This window comes from Rutilus rutilus, assembly GCF_951802725.1.
Source record: "Rutilus rutilus genome assembly, chromosome: 13".
NCBI classification, from domain to species: Eukaryota; Metazoa; Chordata; class Actinopteri; order Cypriniformes; family Leuciscidae; genus Rutilus; species Rutilus rutilus.
This window is the reverse complement of record NC_140218.1, coordinates 3,193,753-3,211,362: the sequence shown is the minus strand read 5'-3', so window position 1 is coordinate 3,211,362 and position 17,610 is coordinate 3,193,753. Positions and strand designations below refer to the sequence as shown.

The following is a 17,610-nucleotide window of genomic DNA, read 5'->3' as shown; positions in this document are numbered from 1 at the left end:
CATTGTCTCGAGAGAGAAAGAGTAGTAGTTATGCTCGGGAACATATAGACCTAGCAGGAAGAAAAACTCTAACGAAACCAGGGCATAATCTGAAAGAAAAAATCAAAAGAGAAGAGCCCGAATACATGCAGAGAATCTTCTTAGCTGCGACAGGCCCAACATCTGATGAAATTTTGGATATGCCTGACACAAGCATAAAAGCTAAGCAGGATATGATTGCAGAACAAAAAGACTCTTGTCAAAAAGCTCTGTCTTTATTACTCCGCTTGACCCTGTCAGAGAACAGAGGAAGAAGTGGAAGAGACCCCATTATGGGTGATATATTTGAACTCAGAAGAGAAGTTTTAAATGAATCAAAAAACCCTATATATTATAGGAGAACATTACCTGAAATTTCAACTAGGAATAAAATAACAGGAGATGATAACCTATACTATGAGGAAGTAAAGGAAAAGCATAGGCCCAGAGGGGGTCTAGGCATAGATTTAGCCGAGATAGCAGCCTCCTCTGTGATGAAAATAAAACAAGAAGAAAGAAGCCCTCAGATGAGGGGGGCTTATAGAGAACAATGTGACTATTATGACGAATCTGTGTCCAGTGAGTCTGTTTGCTTAGAAGATGATTATGATCAGAGGCATGACAGCAGAAATAGGGCCAGAACTAAACATACAATAACAGCCACGGAAATAGGGATGTTCAATGGAATGAAACTAGATCCAAAAGATAACATGAAAAGTTGTCAAAAAATAGTGGACCTAGGCAAGAGGCTTAATATTCATGATGAGGATATAGAGCTGATGATTAATCAGTTATTGAGTTTAAATATAAGAATTAATGATGTTTCCTTACACAAGAGAAACATTTCAGGGGAAACTAAAAAAGAAACGTATGACAAAAGACTGAGAGAAATAAAAAGTACAGGACTTTTAATATTCTGCAAAAATAGAGCTCATGATGGAAAGGACCCAGCGCAAACTGTGGAAGAATTAATGCAGTTTGAAAAAGATCTTCCAGGTCTCCAACACTTGAAATTTTGTGGACATGAGACTAAATGGGAGGAATTACAAACTTTTGCAGTAAGGTATGATAGGAGGTCCAAACATGAGGCAGAGAAAAAAGGTAATCAAGATTCTAATTACCAAGGAGAAAGTAAACAGCGAGGTCTGAGAAGGTCTGAGAGGCTCAAAGCCCAAGGCCATTATGCTCAACAAGGGCCTAAATATGTAGCACAGCCCAAAAGTTACAGGGAACAAAAGGACCAGTTCAGACCTAATGACTTCCAGAGAAGAGGCAGATCTCAGAGCAGAGGAGTGCAGAGAAAGCCTAACTTAGAACAAAAGCCACCATTCGTTAAGAATGCCAGTAAGCAAACTAACTCCACATATGTCTCCAAAGAAGAATGGGACAGGTTGACTCCAGAACAACAAAACAAAATCAGAGAACAGAGAGCCAAACAAAATGCAACTGTAGAAAAATCATACAGTACTGGACAATCTAAACCTAAATATGTGAGAAACAACAAGCTTGAAAAAGCACAAAAATAGGACTTCCCTGAAGGAAAAGCGACCATCCAATCTGATTTAGTTAAAGAACATGAAGGTTTCTTTTATATAGATTACAATGGTAGGACCTTCATTCTCGATACAGGTGCTGAAATCAGTTGCCTTACTGACTTACCTGAGGATGCCATTAAACAAAAAGGCATGATGAGGGTATACAGTTTTAATAAAGCTCAAGGTCCAATTGATACTGACTGGTATATGTGGAAAGACATAGCCATTATTCCTAATCAATCGGAGAATCTAATGACATTACAGGATGCAACTAAAATTGTAGGTAAAATTAATAAAGAATTAACAGTCAGATGGATGAAAATGGTCGACCTCAAAGGGGAAATAGACAGAATGGTGCGAGAAACCATGCTTGATAAAAACAAATTGAGAGAAATCCTTGAAAAACATAAAGGAGGAGCAGCTAAATTTAAGAATGATGTAGGCCTTTTAGGTAAAGAATATGAGTATGAAATCAAGGGAGGTGTGCATAAACCACAAAGACAATACCCAATTAATAAAAAAGCTTTACCTGAAATTGAAGAAACTATCAAAGAATTAGAAAAACTAGGAGTAATTAAAGAAATAGAAAACCCGATCACTAATTCACCGCTCCAAGCCGTGATTAAACCAGATAATTCTTACCGCGTCGTTAATAATTTCAAATCTTTGAATAAAGTATCAGAACCAGACAGGAGATACTTAATTAATGCAAAAGATGTAACAAATGGTTTACCTAAAGGTAGAATTTTGACTAAAATTGACCTAGCCAACGGTTTCTGGACAGTTCCATTAACTGAAAACAGTATGGCTAAAACTGCGTTTACCTGCCGATCAAAAGCCTATTGTTACACAAGGCTTCCGCAGGGCTATTTAAATTCCGCTAATGCTTTCCAATCTATTGTCGTCACGCTAATGACAAATTTGCCGGTAACAGTTTATATTGACGACCTTTTAATTATAAACGATGATCCAGGTGAACACCTGAAAATCTTAGATGAAGTGTTTACTAGATTAATAACTGCAGGTTTTAAGCCCAGTTACAAAAAGATCGAAATAGGTAAAGAGGAAGTGGATTTTTTAGGCTTTGCTATGACAGGGATGGATAGAGGACTCTCAAAAACTACCAAAGAAAAATTGGAGGATTTGAGACAAAACACCCCGAAAAGCCTAAAAAGTTTACAGAGTTTCATGGGACACATGAATTTTATCAGGGATCTGATACCAGGATACGCTAAACTAGCTAAACCTCTTTATGGAGCCACAAAAGGAAATGAATTTAATTGGAGCAATGAATTAGAAAACATTAGGCTACAATTAATTGATTTAGCATTGACCTCTGGTAAGATAGCGAGACGAGAACCAGATCAAAAATTAGTAGTAAGTGTTGAAAATACTGCGGATGAAATAGAACTGGTATTGTATAATGAAAAAGATAGGAAAAATCCAATACAGTTCATGTCATACCCAAAACCTGCTAATCAGCTGAAACAGGAACCAAAATCAGCAGCTGACATCTTAGCTAGTATTGCTAAATGCTTGATACCAATAAAAACACTAGCCCTTGAACAACAAATAATTGTAGAATCAAAAGGTGAAGGCATCACTCAGCTAGTGAGGGAATCTAAAAACCTAGTGAGCGAAGCACCTAAAATTCATCAATTTACATGGGCAAAATGGAGTAAATTGCTGCAGGATACTCAAATAATCTTTGGACAAAGTAAACTTAACAAAAAAGAGAAAATAACAGAAATCCCTAAAGGGGCTAATATTTGTTATTTTACAGATGGCTCTAAAGAAAATGAGGAAGTTTGGTGGGGCTTCATTAGAAAAGAAAAAGGAAAAATAGTTTTCAGACAAAAGGGTCAATTGTCTAATGAAGACTCAGCACAACTGGCTGAAGTAAAAGCTGTGTTGGAAGCCCTAAGGCATATGAAAGCAACAGAAACAGAACAAGCGATTGTTGTCTCGGACAGTGATTATGTTTACAAAGCACTGACAGAATATATTGCCACTTGGAAACTGAATGGCTTTTGTACTGCTAAGGGAAAGCCATTAAAACAGGACAGTTTATGGAAGGAAATAGCAATATTATTGGAAGAGGTTAAACCGCAGGTGCTGCACCAAAGCAGTCACACAGTACAAACTACATCGGCTGCAAAAGGTAATGATGAGGTGGATAAGTACATTAGACATAAGACAGTTAGAACAACTAAAATTATTAAAGCTATCACTAAGACAAGTGAAAATAATATTGTTGAAAAACTGCATATAGATTTAATGCATCCCAGCTTAGCCTATATGGCGAAGTATTGTAAAGCCACCGGACTTAACATACAAAATCTAAAAACGACCTACCTGAAAATCAGGAAAAAATGTCCTGAATGTAGAAAAGTCATGACGAGCAGGTTTAATGATTATGGAACAATAAAAACAAATAAAGAGAACGAGGAAGTGTCTCTAGACTGGGCTGGACCAATCCGCCCAATGACGAAGTTAAAGAACTGTTATTTTCTAGTAATTATAGATAGTTGTTCTAACTTTTTACAGATTTATCCATGCAAACAAGCAACTAGTTCCGTAGTTGTACAAGCACTAAGAGAATGGATAAGGTTCAGAGGACCACCAAAGAGAATTAAGGGTGACAATGCTCCAAATCTGACGGGAAAGGAAGTGGAAGACTATTGCGATAAAATCGGAGTAAAATTAATTAAAAGTGTGAAGTACGCAGCTGAATCTAACGGAATAGCAGAAAACGCTGTTAAACAAATTAAACACTTCTTCATTAAGAACGAACAGGTGGGAGAATGGGATTCTTTGATTGATCAATGTACACATTTTCTAAATTACAGAATCAAACCGAGTGAACTCAAAATTGAAGATCAGCCTGAGCAGGAAAATTATAGCGCCAATCCATTTAAGGTAGGCGACCAAGTAATAATACTGCATAAAATCAGAGGTAAAAGATTTAGACATAAAACTGAAACCGTGGATACGGTTACAAAAGTCACTTCAAATACAACTGTACAATTAGAAAATAACGGAATTTGGTCTTTGAGGGACCTAATTAAAGCATAATCATGAAGAAGGTAGTATTTGAGTCCATTATTGAATCCAAAACAGGATGGGTCAGGTGCCAAAATGAAGCATATGCACTGCTAAGAGTTAAAAAATGGCATGAAAATTGTCCTGATGGTACCATTAGTAGATTGATACCATTCACAAGCTGTTGTATTTGTGAAGCAACAGATGTGGCAGAATTACTGTGGGAAGGTCCGAATGAGTCTCGACCAAGCAAAATGAGCTTAAAAACACTCCCTAGCATGGGAGAACATAACCTTTTTTCCTGGTACAATCCGGAAAAAAGAATCGGCCACTGCGCCTTAGGCGAGATTTCAGTGTGCGGAAACTGCAGACTAGGTAAACAAAGATGGGTCATTCAAAAGATGCAACGTGGAGAAACCAATTGTGTCTGTCGAACCTGTAATTTATGTGAAGAAAAACTTATTTTGCTAGGCTCGAAATGTTCATGTACGTTTAGAGATTCTAAACTAGAACTATGCGAGAGATGTGAAAAGCTAGAAGAACAGAAATGGATCCAGACTGTCAGTAAGAAAGAAGTCTGGTTAACCCGGAAAACGAAATTAGCTATGGGATGTGTTTCCCAGGGTAAGATAATGACCTCATGGGTTAGCAATCCACTCCAATTAATGGAAGTAGATGAACAAGCATGGCTATATCGATATTGTGAATTGTCAGGACTTGGTAATCCTTATTATACAGACACCCTGGAGATTGGATCCGTATTAGGCCAAATACTGGGACAAATCACTTGTTTAGATGCGTGGGAAAGAGTTATCTCACATAATCTAAATGAACCAAAGCAAACCATCTTTGTAAAAAGACAGGGACAGTATGAACGCAGCTCAGCCGAACAATTGATTATTACAGAAATGAAAAATATGAACTTCCTAATTGAACAACATAACTGGGAAACCAGAGCATGGGAAGTGGGAGTAAGGGAGACTGACATAACTAGGATGTCCAGAAGTCAAATTATCATGACTGGGCAAGCCCGTTATAAAATTAAATATGGAGAAGATGAAACATCTATGATTAAAAAACTGATGGTAAATCTCTGTTGTACCAGGAGTTATATGGGCATTGGATTCGCCATACAGGGTCTTAATATTAATTGGGTGACAGAAGTTAAACCCATTAAACAAAAACTTCAAGACTGGCTGCGCAAAAAACACTTCTAGGGTCAGACAGGCAATTCTTTGTTCTCTCACCAACAGCAATATGGCTAGAGGGGGAAAAGGCTGGCGACTGAAATCCATCTACAGACGAGTCCAGGAGGAAAAGACTGAGAAATTTCAGGAAGTCATGGCAGGAATAAGTATGGCTTTCATTCTCCTTATATCCATATTGGCCGGATTCGGAACAAAGGAAACAGAGGAAATCTATACTGTCTATCCTTGTACTAAGATAGAAAAGATAGTTAAATTATACTGCTATAATCAAACAATAATGGTTGAAGGTTCACCTCTGATTTTAGCAGGAAAAGTATACAATTCTGAAAATAATGCTAGAGTAATGAGAAACTGGATAGCAGACATAGATCCAGAATACTGGAATTGTACTAATGAAGAAAGTTTTCTAAAATCAGTAGCAGAGTATGGCCCCACGACGGAAAGAGGGATAACCGTAATGAAATGGAGTAAACTTGAAGTACTGAATCAAACACACGTGTTATTAAAAGGGCAGAAAATAGATGAAGCTGCAGCTAAAAACATTAGTGTGATAAACTTCGATCTAGTATGGTGGACATATTCGTATGGAAAAACAACCTCCACTTTAGAATGGAATTGTGAGACAGGAAAAGCAAATATAAAAAGAGTCAAAATATTAGACGAAGTAAACCAAGGTAAATTAGAAGTGGTAGATGACTTAGAAGTGGCAGATGATATGGAGGAGACCGAAGAAACGGAGTCACCAAAGTCAAGTCCGCTGACACCTGCTGCGCAACGCGCAGGGCCAAAACCAATAGATCGTTGGATTCGTATGAGTGAGTTCGGAGATAAAACTATAATTCATTCAATCCATGAAACCAAACCAATAATTCCTGCAAAAACCACAGAATGGATAAACTGCTACAATAAGCCTCGAGCTACGCCTATGTGCCATAAAGTTCCAGGTTGTCCATGGTTAGGGAAGATGGTTTGGCCGAGTAACAAAGACAGGTCAACTATTGATCACAAAAAACAGTGTGCTCGTAAATTAAACCCACAGAAGAAAGTTTGGTATTGTGCCATAAAAGCTGAAGCTCCCTGGAATCAAACCCTTATGGAAAAATATGAAAAAGACACTATTATTATGTGGCATAAATGGATAACGAAAAATTATAATTTCACAGAAGGGACAGGTAGTGAAACAGATAGAACTACATGGACCGTGAAGGCCACATTAGAAGGAAAGAAAAGAGCAAATGGTAACTATAGACATCCTTACACCCTAGAATACTTCCCAAATGCGGGTATTCCAGAAAAGTTTATAACATTATCAGGAATAGCAAAATACCTGACAACGAAAGTAATAGATCAACAATACAGGAGTGCATTGTTGCTATACATGATGCAGGGAGGGGAAGCCTTAAAACACTATACTATTACTAAAAGACCTAATGGTTACGTAAGATACCACGGAAGACATCAAGATATAAAGGATGAACATACTGGAAGAAAGGAAGGTGATCTTATTTGGCCAGTGCATATGAAGTATCTGGGCTCACACAAGATTGTAAACTCCTATAAATCCCAGAGGATCGGCCAATGGGAAAGTGGTTATTATTTAAAAGTAGCTGACCCAGATAGTTACTCATGGGGGACTCAGAGTAAAATATACATCAGACCCACTAAAGGAACTTTCAACAAAAGGTGGAATGTCACAGACTGGTACGGGGGACCATGTACTAGACGACAAGAAATAAATATAGTAAAATCTTTAAAAGGAAAAAGATTAGCTTATAACATGAAGTGTGTTAAGGAATTTGATCTAGGAACAGAAGTATTGATGGTAGGTCAAAGAATGGATACGAAGAAAATAGAATTTTGGAGTGATAGGGTAGAGACAAAATATTTATGCACTGGAGACCTATTTAACAATTGGAAGCATGCAACTTTTAGTGCCCCCATTTTCCAGTCTTATGGGGCCAGAAGGACAAAAGGACCTATTGAGAGGAATCACATGTCATGCAACTTTGAAGCCATGGAAGGCGCCCTCTGGGTAGGAGAGAACATAAAAATCACCCCCTTGATTCTAAAACAAATGATAGGAGAAGTTCAAATCAGAAAGGTATGTGCTATTATACCTTATATTAATTATATAAGTGAATGGAAAGATTTACTACACCCGGTTGATAGCTATCTAGAAGGGGAGAGTTTAGGTGGGCACTGGGTGCATAGGATCGACTATTGGTCAAAGACCAGGAGCCCATCAGAGGTAACCCTAATCAAGTTGGTCGGAAAAATAGTGAAAACAGCATTTCAAGATATAGGAGGAAAAATTAAGGCAGTGGCCACGAATGTATGGGATATAATGACAGACACATGGGAGATAATAAGAGCTGTGCTGTACTGTGTGGGAGGTACGATAGTATTCATTGTAATAATAAGTATTTTAATCAAACTAGTGAAAATATGCATACATTGTAGGAAGCTAAAACAGCTAGCTAACAAAGCCAAGTATAGAAAGATTCCTCTGTCAGCTGATTTCTCCGAGTCAGAAAATGAGAGTGAGGGGGAACTGCCCGCGGCTAGCGTACAGAACATAAAAAGTCAAGGGCTCGTAAAAATCCCCCCATTCCTCTGAAATTCAGCAAACTGAACTGATCACATCGATTAAGGAGCTTACTTTGAGAAACCTGACCATGGAATCAATGACCAGACCAAATTGGGAAAACAAATCCAATGCAACTTGCTCTGACTTGCCGGTAAATAAATTTCAAATTATAATCTTCAATGTCATTTTGATCCTTTACTGGATATTGATGTTTATGGGGTTACAAGGATTATGGCAAATTCCTATTGCAATATGTAACATAGCCTCATTTAATTTGGAAAAAAGGCTAAATCTGGCAAGTATATTAATCGGACAAGTTGCGAAAGGCCCTAAGATAAAATCCATTTTTGGACTTAGGAGCTTGATCGGACTGGAAATACTTAATATAATACTTGTTGCATGTGATTTACTGAAGTATTATCTTGAGCTCCAATCTATAAAGTATATAGCATCCTCTTCTACACTATTGGTGATTATGTATCTTATGATACTTGCAACCAGGAGAGTAGAAATGGAAGGTACAAAAAGGACTGTCTATGAAATAACTGTAATTGCAACTGCATTTATGATAATGGTGATTGCAGACTATTATGATGATCATATAATGTGTGTTATAGCAATAACGATAGTTAGTAACGATTGGTTTTATGTAACAAAACTGATAGAAGCTGGTAAAGAATGTTGTCTCAATATTGAGCTGACAAACCCTTTTTGTAACTTGTAATTAAGGATACAACAACCCCTGGCAAGAGGAAAAGATTCCTGGATGGCATCTCAAATGAGAGTTGTGGAAAAAATGTAGTTGAAGTTAAAAGAAACTGTGATATATGTGGAATGCTTCCAGGAGGTTTAAGAATAAGATGTTTTTTGATGGGTCAATGGCAAGATCTATGTTCTAACTGTACTGCAATACAAAATGTGAAAATGGATGAAATTGGGGTAGTGACTATATCCCAACGAGGAAAAAGAATGGATGTTGAAGGACCTTGGGTGTCAAAGAGCTTCCTCACATGGTGCATTGAAATGAAATTTAGGTGCTGTAAAATCGATGAAATTGTATCGATACAGGCTGGACCTAGAAACAGTTATACGGCTACTGGGTATCACCTGGAACCCAGGATATACCAAAAGAAAAAGAAAAATGGAGGCTTGAAAACAATAATAGGAATTATTTACAGGCATTGGATCCTGGATAACCCAAGCCAACCCGAAAGTGCTGGACAAAAATTCAAATATAGCTGTGTGTATGTTTCGGCAGGTAGTCCTCTTACCAAAGGCCCCTGGGGACTGGGCGGTGGCACCTTTAACCCTGGACGTGGCCGAAAGAGGACTCATCTTCGCAGTCAACCAGTTAAATCTGGACAAACTGCCGAAAGTCTGGCGGAACAAACACGAATTTCAGTGGCAGCCAGCACTCAAACAGGGGCAGAGGCAAAAGGTTATCCAGAGTCTGAGAACCTGGTGTCTTCAAGCAGGGATGAGTCAAAATCAAGCCAACTCATTAAAAGTGATGATATGTAAAAATGATGGAATTGGTCATCGCCTGTATGAGATCGAATTTGATCGAATTATACCTAGCGTGTACTGTACTGATTTTGTAAGCAAACTGGATAGATTTGCTGTAAGAGATTTTGTATGTAAACCGAAACGAAAACCTAGAGTTAGATTAAACAAGTTTAGAAGAATTAAAGAAGCTCAATCAATGTCAAGAGGGGATGTCGAGGGTTTTGAGCAAAGCCCATTTGCGGGTGACATTTCACTCACTTCACCTATACCTCAAACTCGACGTCAGAGAAGAAAGGGCCACAATAAGAGGCCTATAACTAAGGGTATTCCCAGCGAACTAGCTGGTTTGTTAAAACACATGACTATCTAAAAATATGATTTTGAATAAAGAGTTTTTGTCCATAGCTGGTTTCCTGAAGTCACATGAGGGAACAGTGACAAGGGTCTTTGTCCACCAATACAAAGGAACTGTTGTATCTTCGGAGAGCGAGCTGATGACTGGACAGTAGTCACAGGACCCATGGAGTCATGTGCCTTATAATGAATATGACGAAGATTTCTCAATTCGGACTATAAAAGAGACTGAGACGAAATCAAAAATTGCTCTTCCTTGCATTCAACAATCCAGAACCCCTGCACTCTGGACAGCAAGAAGCCGTTAAACCTAGCTAGCATTTCTCTGTTAGTTCAGTACTCTATGGTAATCTGTAACAAGTGTTCTTTTCAATTTTGATTCTTTTTAATAAATATTGTTAAACATTTATTCTAAATCATCTTGTCTGGACCTTGGATTCTTGAGTACTTGCCTCCTTCTTTCCTCTGGATCAAGGAGATCCTAACTGAAAGATACGACAGGAGGGTAAGCATTATTTCTGATATATGAATAATCAGTGTATGCTTTTGAGTGATTGATTGCCTAGCCAAAGAGGCAGCCTACAATAGGGTTATTGTTGTAGAGCGAACACGGTTGAAGAGTACCTAAAAAGGTAGATTTATACTACGAAGGGTAAATTTATTATACTAATATTCCATATTATCTTTATAATAAAATACGAATTTGTAGAGACTATTCACCTAACTCTTAATAGCATGACTAAAGGTTAGGCTCTTTAGTTACCGCGTAATTGTTTTTATATCCAGGTAGGACGTAAAATAATTTGGAACGGTATTAATCATGATATGATCGAGATATGGTCATAAACTATTACAAAGTGTGGACTTACGCCCTTCTGGCTCCAAACATTACATACACTTTTTTGTTAGGTCTTTATTGTTTTGTTGCTTTATTCAATACAGTTTGATCTCAGATAGGTCTTTTTGGCACCATTGGATAGAGCTCATCGAGACCTTTATTTTGATATCAATAACTCATATTCGACCAAAATGCCACTTACGCCCCTCTGGCTCCAAGCCCTCGTCCTGATCCTCCTCACTATCATCATCTGCCACAGGAGCTGATGAAGGGCAGGAAACATACACTACCGTTCAAAAGTTTGGGGTCAGTAAGATTTTTAATGTTTTTAAAATAAGTATCTTCTGCTCACCAAGGCTGTATTTATTTGATAAAAAAATGCAAACAAAAACAGTAATATTGTGAAATATTATTCCAATTTAAAACAGCTGTTGTCTATGTGAATATACAGTAAAGTGTAATTTATTCCTGTGATCAAAGCTGAATGTTCAGCATCATTACTCCAGTCTACAGTGTCACATGATCCTTCAGAAATCACTCTAATATGATGATTTGATGCTCAAGAAACATTTATGATTATTATCAGTGTTGAAAACAGTTATTTACATTTTTATTTCATGATGCTTTGATGAATAGAAAGTTCAGAAGAACAGCATTTATCTGAAATCTAAAGCTTTTGTAACATTAAACACTACCGTTCAAACGTTTGGGGTCAGTAAGAATTTATTTTTTATTTTGGGGGGAAAGAAATAAAATAAATCAATACTTTTATTCATCAAGGATGAGTTAAACTGATCAAAAGTTACAGTAAAGACATTTATAATGTTAGAAAATATTCTATTTTAAATAAATGCTGTTCTTTTGAACTTTCTATTCATCAAAGAATTTTGAAAAAAAAATTGTACACAACTGTTTTCAACATTGATCATAATAATGAATGTTTCTTGAGCATCAAATCATCATATTAGAGTGATTTGTGAAGGATCATGTGACACTGAAGACTGGAGTAATGATGCTGAACATTCAGCTTTGATCACAGGAATAAATTACACTTTACTGTATATTAAAATAGAAAACAGTCATTTTAAATTGTCATAATATTTCACAATATTACTGTTTGTTTTTTATCAAATAAATACAGCCTTGGTGAGCAGAAGATACTTCTTTTAAAAACATTAAAACATCTTACTGACCCCAAACTTTTGAACGGTAGTGTATATTTTGACACATTTTACAGTGTCTGCTTTAAGGGCCTGTTTCTATTTTTTCACGCTGTTTTTCTGCACATTCCTTGCGTTTCTTCTCCATCTCGCTGACTATTTTGACAGATACACACTGACACTGCTGCACGCTCGCTCACTCGTTTAAAGTTGTGATTGGCCCAGCCCAGTGTCAATCAAGAAAAGAACCAATGGGCCGCTGATCTACGTGTTTCATGGGCTGGTCTGTCAGAAGAAAAAGAAAAAAAAAACTAACGCTGACTTTTTCTGACCAATGCATTACACCGGCACAAACCCAGCACCGCCAATTAAGCAAAACAAAACAAAACGAATGGGCCGCCGATGTACACATTTTATGGGCCGTTAAAAAGAAAAAGAAAAAAAAATAATAATAAAAATAATGTATGAGTATGAGATGTATCGGCCCAAAAAGCACGTCGGCCCACCGTGAAAGTGCGCGGTATGCCCGATGGCCAGTCCAGCCCTGGTTGTACAAGTTGTTAGCACTAGTAGAAAGAGCCAGAAGACCAAGAGCAAAACATTACCGACATAAATACAAAAAAAAAAAAAAAGACTAATTTCGCAGATTCAACCACTGTCTTGCATAGCCTACCTGTTAATGCGAGTGATGCTGCGGAGCGAGCGGGAAAACCTGGAGCGGATTAGCGGAATCAGCGGAATGCTTTGAGCGGAGCGGTGGGGGTGGGGAAGAGGGGCAGTGGCTCTAGCCACCGGGCCACCCCACTGTGCACGGCCCTGTGTGTGTGTGTGTGTGTGTGTGTGTGTGTGTGTGTGTGTGTGTGTGATTGTGAAAATAATATTAATGTTATTTTCAGCTTTTCCCCTTTAACTGTCTCTATAGGCATCTTTACACAGCGAGTTAAAGGAGAAGTTCACTTTCAAAAAAACTTTTGCTGATAATTTACTCACCCCCATGTCATCCAAGATGTCCATGTCTTTCTTTCTTCAGTCGCAAAGAAATTAAGGTTTTTGATGAAAACATTCCAGGATTTCCCCCCATGTAATGGATTCTATTGGGACCCAAACGGTAGAAGGTCCAAATGACAGTTTAAGTGCAGCTTCAAAGGGCTTTAAACGATACCAGATGATGAATAAGGGTCTTATCTAGCGAAACGATCGGTCATTTCCAAAATAAATAAAAAAGTTTAAGTTTTATAAGCACAAATGTTCGCCTTGCTCTGTTCTGTGATGCGCGTTCGTGACGTCACGTAATACGCAATTACGTTGAAAAGGTCACGCTTGAAAAATTTCTGTCCTGAAGAAAATGTTCTTTTTGGCTTTTTAATATTAAAACACCCAGGATACGCACACGAAATGGGCATTTTAAACGATAAACTGACACAAATACATTTGAAAATGTGTATATGGTCCTCCTCCTGCACATTTGTAAACACGTCAAGCGTGACCTTTTCAACGTAATTGCGTATTACGTGACGTCACGAACGCGCATCACAGAACAGAGCAAGGCGAGCGTTTGTGCTTATAAAACTTAAACTTTTTTATTTATTTTGGAAATGACCGATCGTTTCGCTAGATAAGACCCTTATTCATCGTCTGGTATCGTTTAAAGCCCTTTGAAGCTGCACTTAAACTGTCATTTGGACCTTCTACCGTTTGGGTCCCAATAGAATCCATTACATGGGGGGAAATCCTGGAATGTTTTCATCAAAAACCTTAATTTCTTTGCGACTGAAGAAAGAAAGACATGGACATCTTGGATGACATGGGGGTGAGTAAATTATCAGCAAAAGTTTTTTTGAAAGTGAACTTCTCCTTTAAGGCTGCTCTAAAGCGGCTCTGTGTCTGCTCAAAGTTCTGTGGAAAGACACAATGCCGCATGAAAGCAGACTTAAAATATGCCGGTCTGACCCGCCTCAGCCCCGAGTGTCAAAGATGACTCTGATATTGTTTTGTTCAGTGTAAATGAACGCGATATTGTGTCGCTCTAAACTACGCCATTGTCATGACAACCAAACGCGCGGCGCGAGAATCAAGAAGCGGAAGACTAAACATATCGGCCATAATCCATATTGTTTTAGCCAAATAAAAAAATGTCAGCCAACAAGAGACAATAAAGTAAAAGTGTCCTGTACTCACATCGTGAAGAAACCACCAGAATAACAGAGTCGACGTGTGTAATCAATTGGCTTTCGCCGTTTGTAATCTTCCTCTGAAGAGACTGGCAGATCAACGCGCTTCTACATTTCTCTCAGATACGCTAATGCTTATTCGCCGTCACTGTGTGATATTATATTCCACAAATCATCTTCTTGAGGACGATATTACACACACACACACACACACACACACACACACACACGACAGCAGAATTGTTCTTTCTGGCTCTATGAAAAACATGAATAAATCCTGCGGTGATCGATCGGTGTAATAATTCATAATATATTTGTAGCATTTGTTCCATCTGGAATAGTTTTATTAAGAAATATAAAATAGCTCTCAGTACCACAGAATTATGACGAACATCAGAGCGTGAGATCGCTATATCACACAGAGGAAATCTGACATTCTGTGTTTTTATTTATCTTGAGTTTTATTTCTTTAATATTTAATTACTTTTAAATTCATTTTATAACGCTTTGTTAAAACTGTAGTTTTAAAATAGTAATGTTCAAAGTATTATTTCCCGCGATTTTAATAACTAATTCCTGTGTAAATGCATTTATGTTCTCGGCGTCAGAGAAGCAATAAACATTCTGTGTAAATGCACATTTTGTGATTTTATGCCGCTTCAGATTTGGTTTGTGTGTAAAGATGCCTTATGTGTGTGATAATCTGAGATCTGGGTTGTTATGAACTGATATTAAATGTGTAGTGAGTGTAATGGTCATTTCTGCTGGTTCTGGATCAGCTGTCCGGTGTGTGAAAGTGACCTTTCATGTGCTTTTGATTTTGTAAAGTGACTTTGAGCATCAGATAGAAGCGATATGATCATGCTTGAGGATGAATTAATATAGATTATCTAGTTAGTTTTCTTATGAAAAGATGTGACAGATGTAATATCTCATACTGCATATGTGACTGTGTGTGTGTTTTATTTTAGGATTGGCAATCAGATGACAGTGTGATCTTCTGCTGATCATCTGATGGTGAATAAGGATCCACTACAGAGACTCAGTCAACAGAATCAACAGAGACTGAAGATACAGTGACTTCACTGTTAGAAATGAAGACTTCATGTAGATCTCAGCGATCCTCTGACAGACCTGATGAGGCGGCAGTGAAACACCTTTTATTTCACAGCAAATTACAGTTTCTCATTCATAGATTAATAATTTTATGTGTATAAACGCACAGTAACTCAAAAAGCTCTGAGTTTTGTCACAGAGTAAATAAAGAGCCTGAATATCTCTGTGTTTGTGTTGTACCAGCAGAGGGAGACAAAGACTGATGAAATATTCATTTTTCATAATTATGAGAAGAAGAAGAAACAGTTCAAGCTCACTTTTGGAAAACAATGGAAGCTCAAGTTTATACATAATGTTTTTAATAATGGTTGCATTACATGTGTATTAATGTATTAAAGTGGTCATATGATGTGTTTTCATGTTTTCTTTTTCTTTAGTGTGTTATGTAGATGTTTTTGCATGTATAAGATCTACAAACTTACAAAGCTCAAAGTCTCCTACAAAAGATTTTGGTGCTCGAGCCCCTTTTTCAAAATGAATCAGAAGTGCCCCTCTCAAACAAATATCAATGATAATATTGTGGTCAATAAAACAAAATGCATTCGATTATAATTAACATGACAATGTGAACGAAACTAACGACAATTTATTATTTTTTCCAAAGTGTTAACAACTTCGTGTTAACTAATAATTGTTATAAACTGGTACTACCAACAAAATATGAGTGCATTCCTGGATCTGGGCGTCGTTACACTCCATCCTCATGATCGCTTTCTGCAGGACTTTTACGGGCTTTCCTCAACTCACTGAAGTGACGTCGGTGTCCGGGTTAGCGCTAGCATGAGCCGTCAGGCAAGTGTTATTTAAATAAACTCCTGATGTACTTACAAACTTTCCAATGCCTCGTTTTATGAGTACAGAACCTATTTGTTTTACTGTAGAAGTTTGGTGCCATTCTGGGCATTATTAGTGGGGTAATTTACGAGATTCATCATTGGATCCATTAGCGCCTGCACTAAACCATCCGGCTGATGTCTCTAAATAAGCTCTAACTCTAATAATGTTCGACCGAGGGGAAAAAGGCTTCTGGGGGTGTTAGGCTCGAGGTCATGGTGCAAAGGACCCTAGGTTAATTTTACTCCGAACCATCCCTTTAACCCTCTGGGTTTCTTCGGGGTCCTTTTAACCCGCAAATGACTTTTGCTGAATTTAAAAAAAAATTCTTTGTCCAAATGGCATGAAACCTTGTACGACTCTCAACCCTTTATAGATCTACACATTTTTTTTTTTTTTTATGATATCTTTTTTTATATTAGCGTGAAAAAAAATACTCACACTCATTGTCTTTGGGGTCTCCAGTGACCCAGACAATAACATGTAACTTTGTAATAGAATTAGTAATAGTTTTTTCATTAACAAGTGTACATTTGCTCTGTTAATTGTTTTTACTCCACATTTATGCAGTTTTGGAGGATTTATGATATATTTTAAATGTATATAAATATCTAAAAAAAGGTTTTTTTTTTTTTTTTTTTTTTTAAATAGGTTTTTATACAAAAACAGCTTTTTATGTAAAATTCACTATAAAAGACCCAAATTTCTAAATTTCGTTTAGTGGCTGAAATGATAATTATATTACTTTTAAAACTACATTTTCCAAAATATGGGCAAAAATGTTACACTGCATGTACAAATTATCCATGTTATCCCTATAAATGAAATTTAAAAATGTGGGTCTTTTATAAAGTGAATTTTACATAAAAAGCTGTTTTTGTATAAAAACCAATTTAAAAAAAAAAACTTTTTACATTTTATTTATATAACTTTAAAATATAGCATAAATACTGCACAAATGTAGAATAAAAACATTAATAAACAGAGTAAAATTACATTTGTTAAAAAAACTATTATTCTGTTTCAAAATTGCATGTTATATTCTGGGGTCCCTGGAGACACAAATATAACGAGTGTCGGCCCAAATGAAGATAATCAGAGGGTTAAGGGATACAATTATTGACTACAGGGGGACTTTAAAGGGATAGTTCACTTTGAAATAAAATTTTGATATGTTTTAGCTTACCTCAAGGGCATCCAAGATGTAGGTGTCTTTTTTTCCGCAGTAGTTTCAATTTTGA

General features: G+C 37.1%; 1 protein-coding gene across 3 annotated transcripts in view; it reads left to right on the top strand.

Moving 5' to 3' along the window:
• Window positions 1-16,602, top strand: part of LOC311302540 (NACHT, LRR and PYD domains-containing protein 3-like) — a 56,992-nt gene extending 40,390 nt beyond the window's left edge. For 2 of the 3 annotated variants that reach the window (XM_084428516.1, XM_084428514.1), the window contains one exon: window positions 15,391-16,602. In XM_084428516.1, the coding sequence (XP_084284642.1) occupies window positions 15,391-15,415 (25 nt within the window). In that variant the 3' untranslated portion in view covers window positions 15,416-16,602. The remainder of the gene's footprint in view (window positions 1-15,390) is intronic. The other variant, XM_084428517.1, reaches the window with a different exon arrangement.
• Window positions 16,603-17,610: the final 1,008 nt, after the last annotated feature.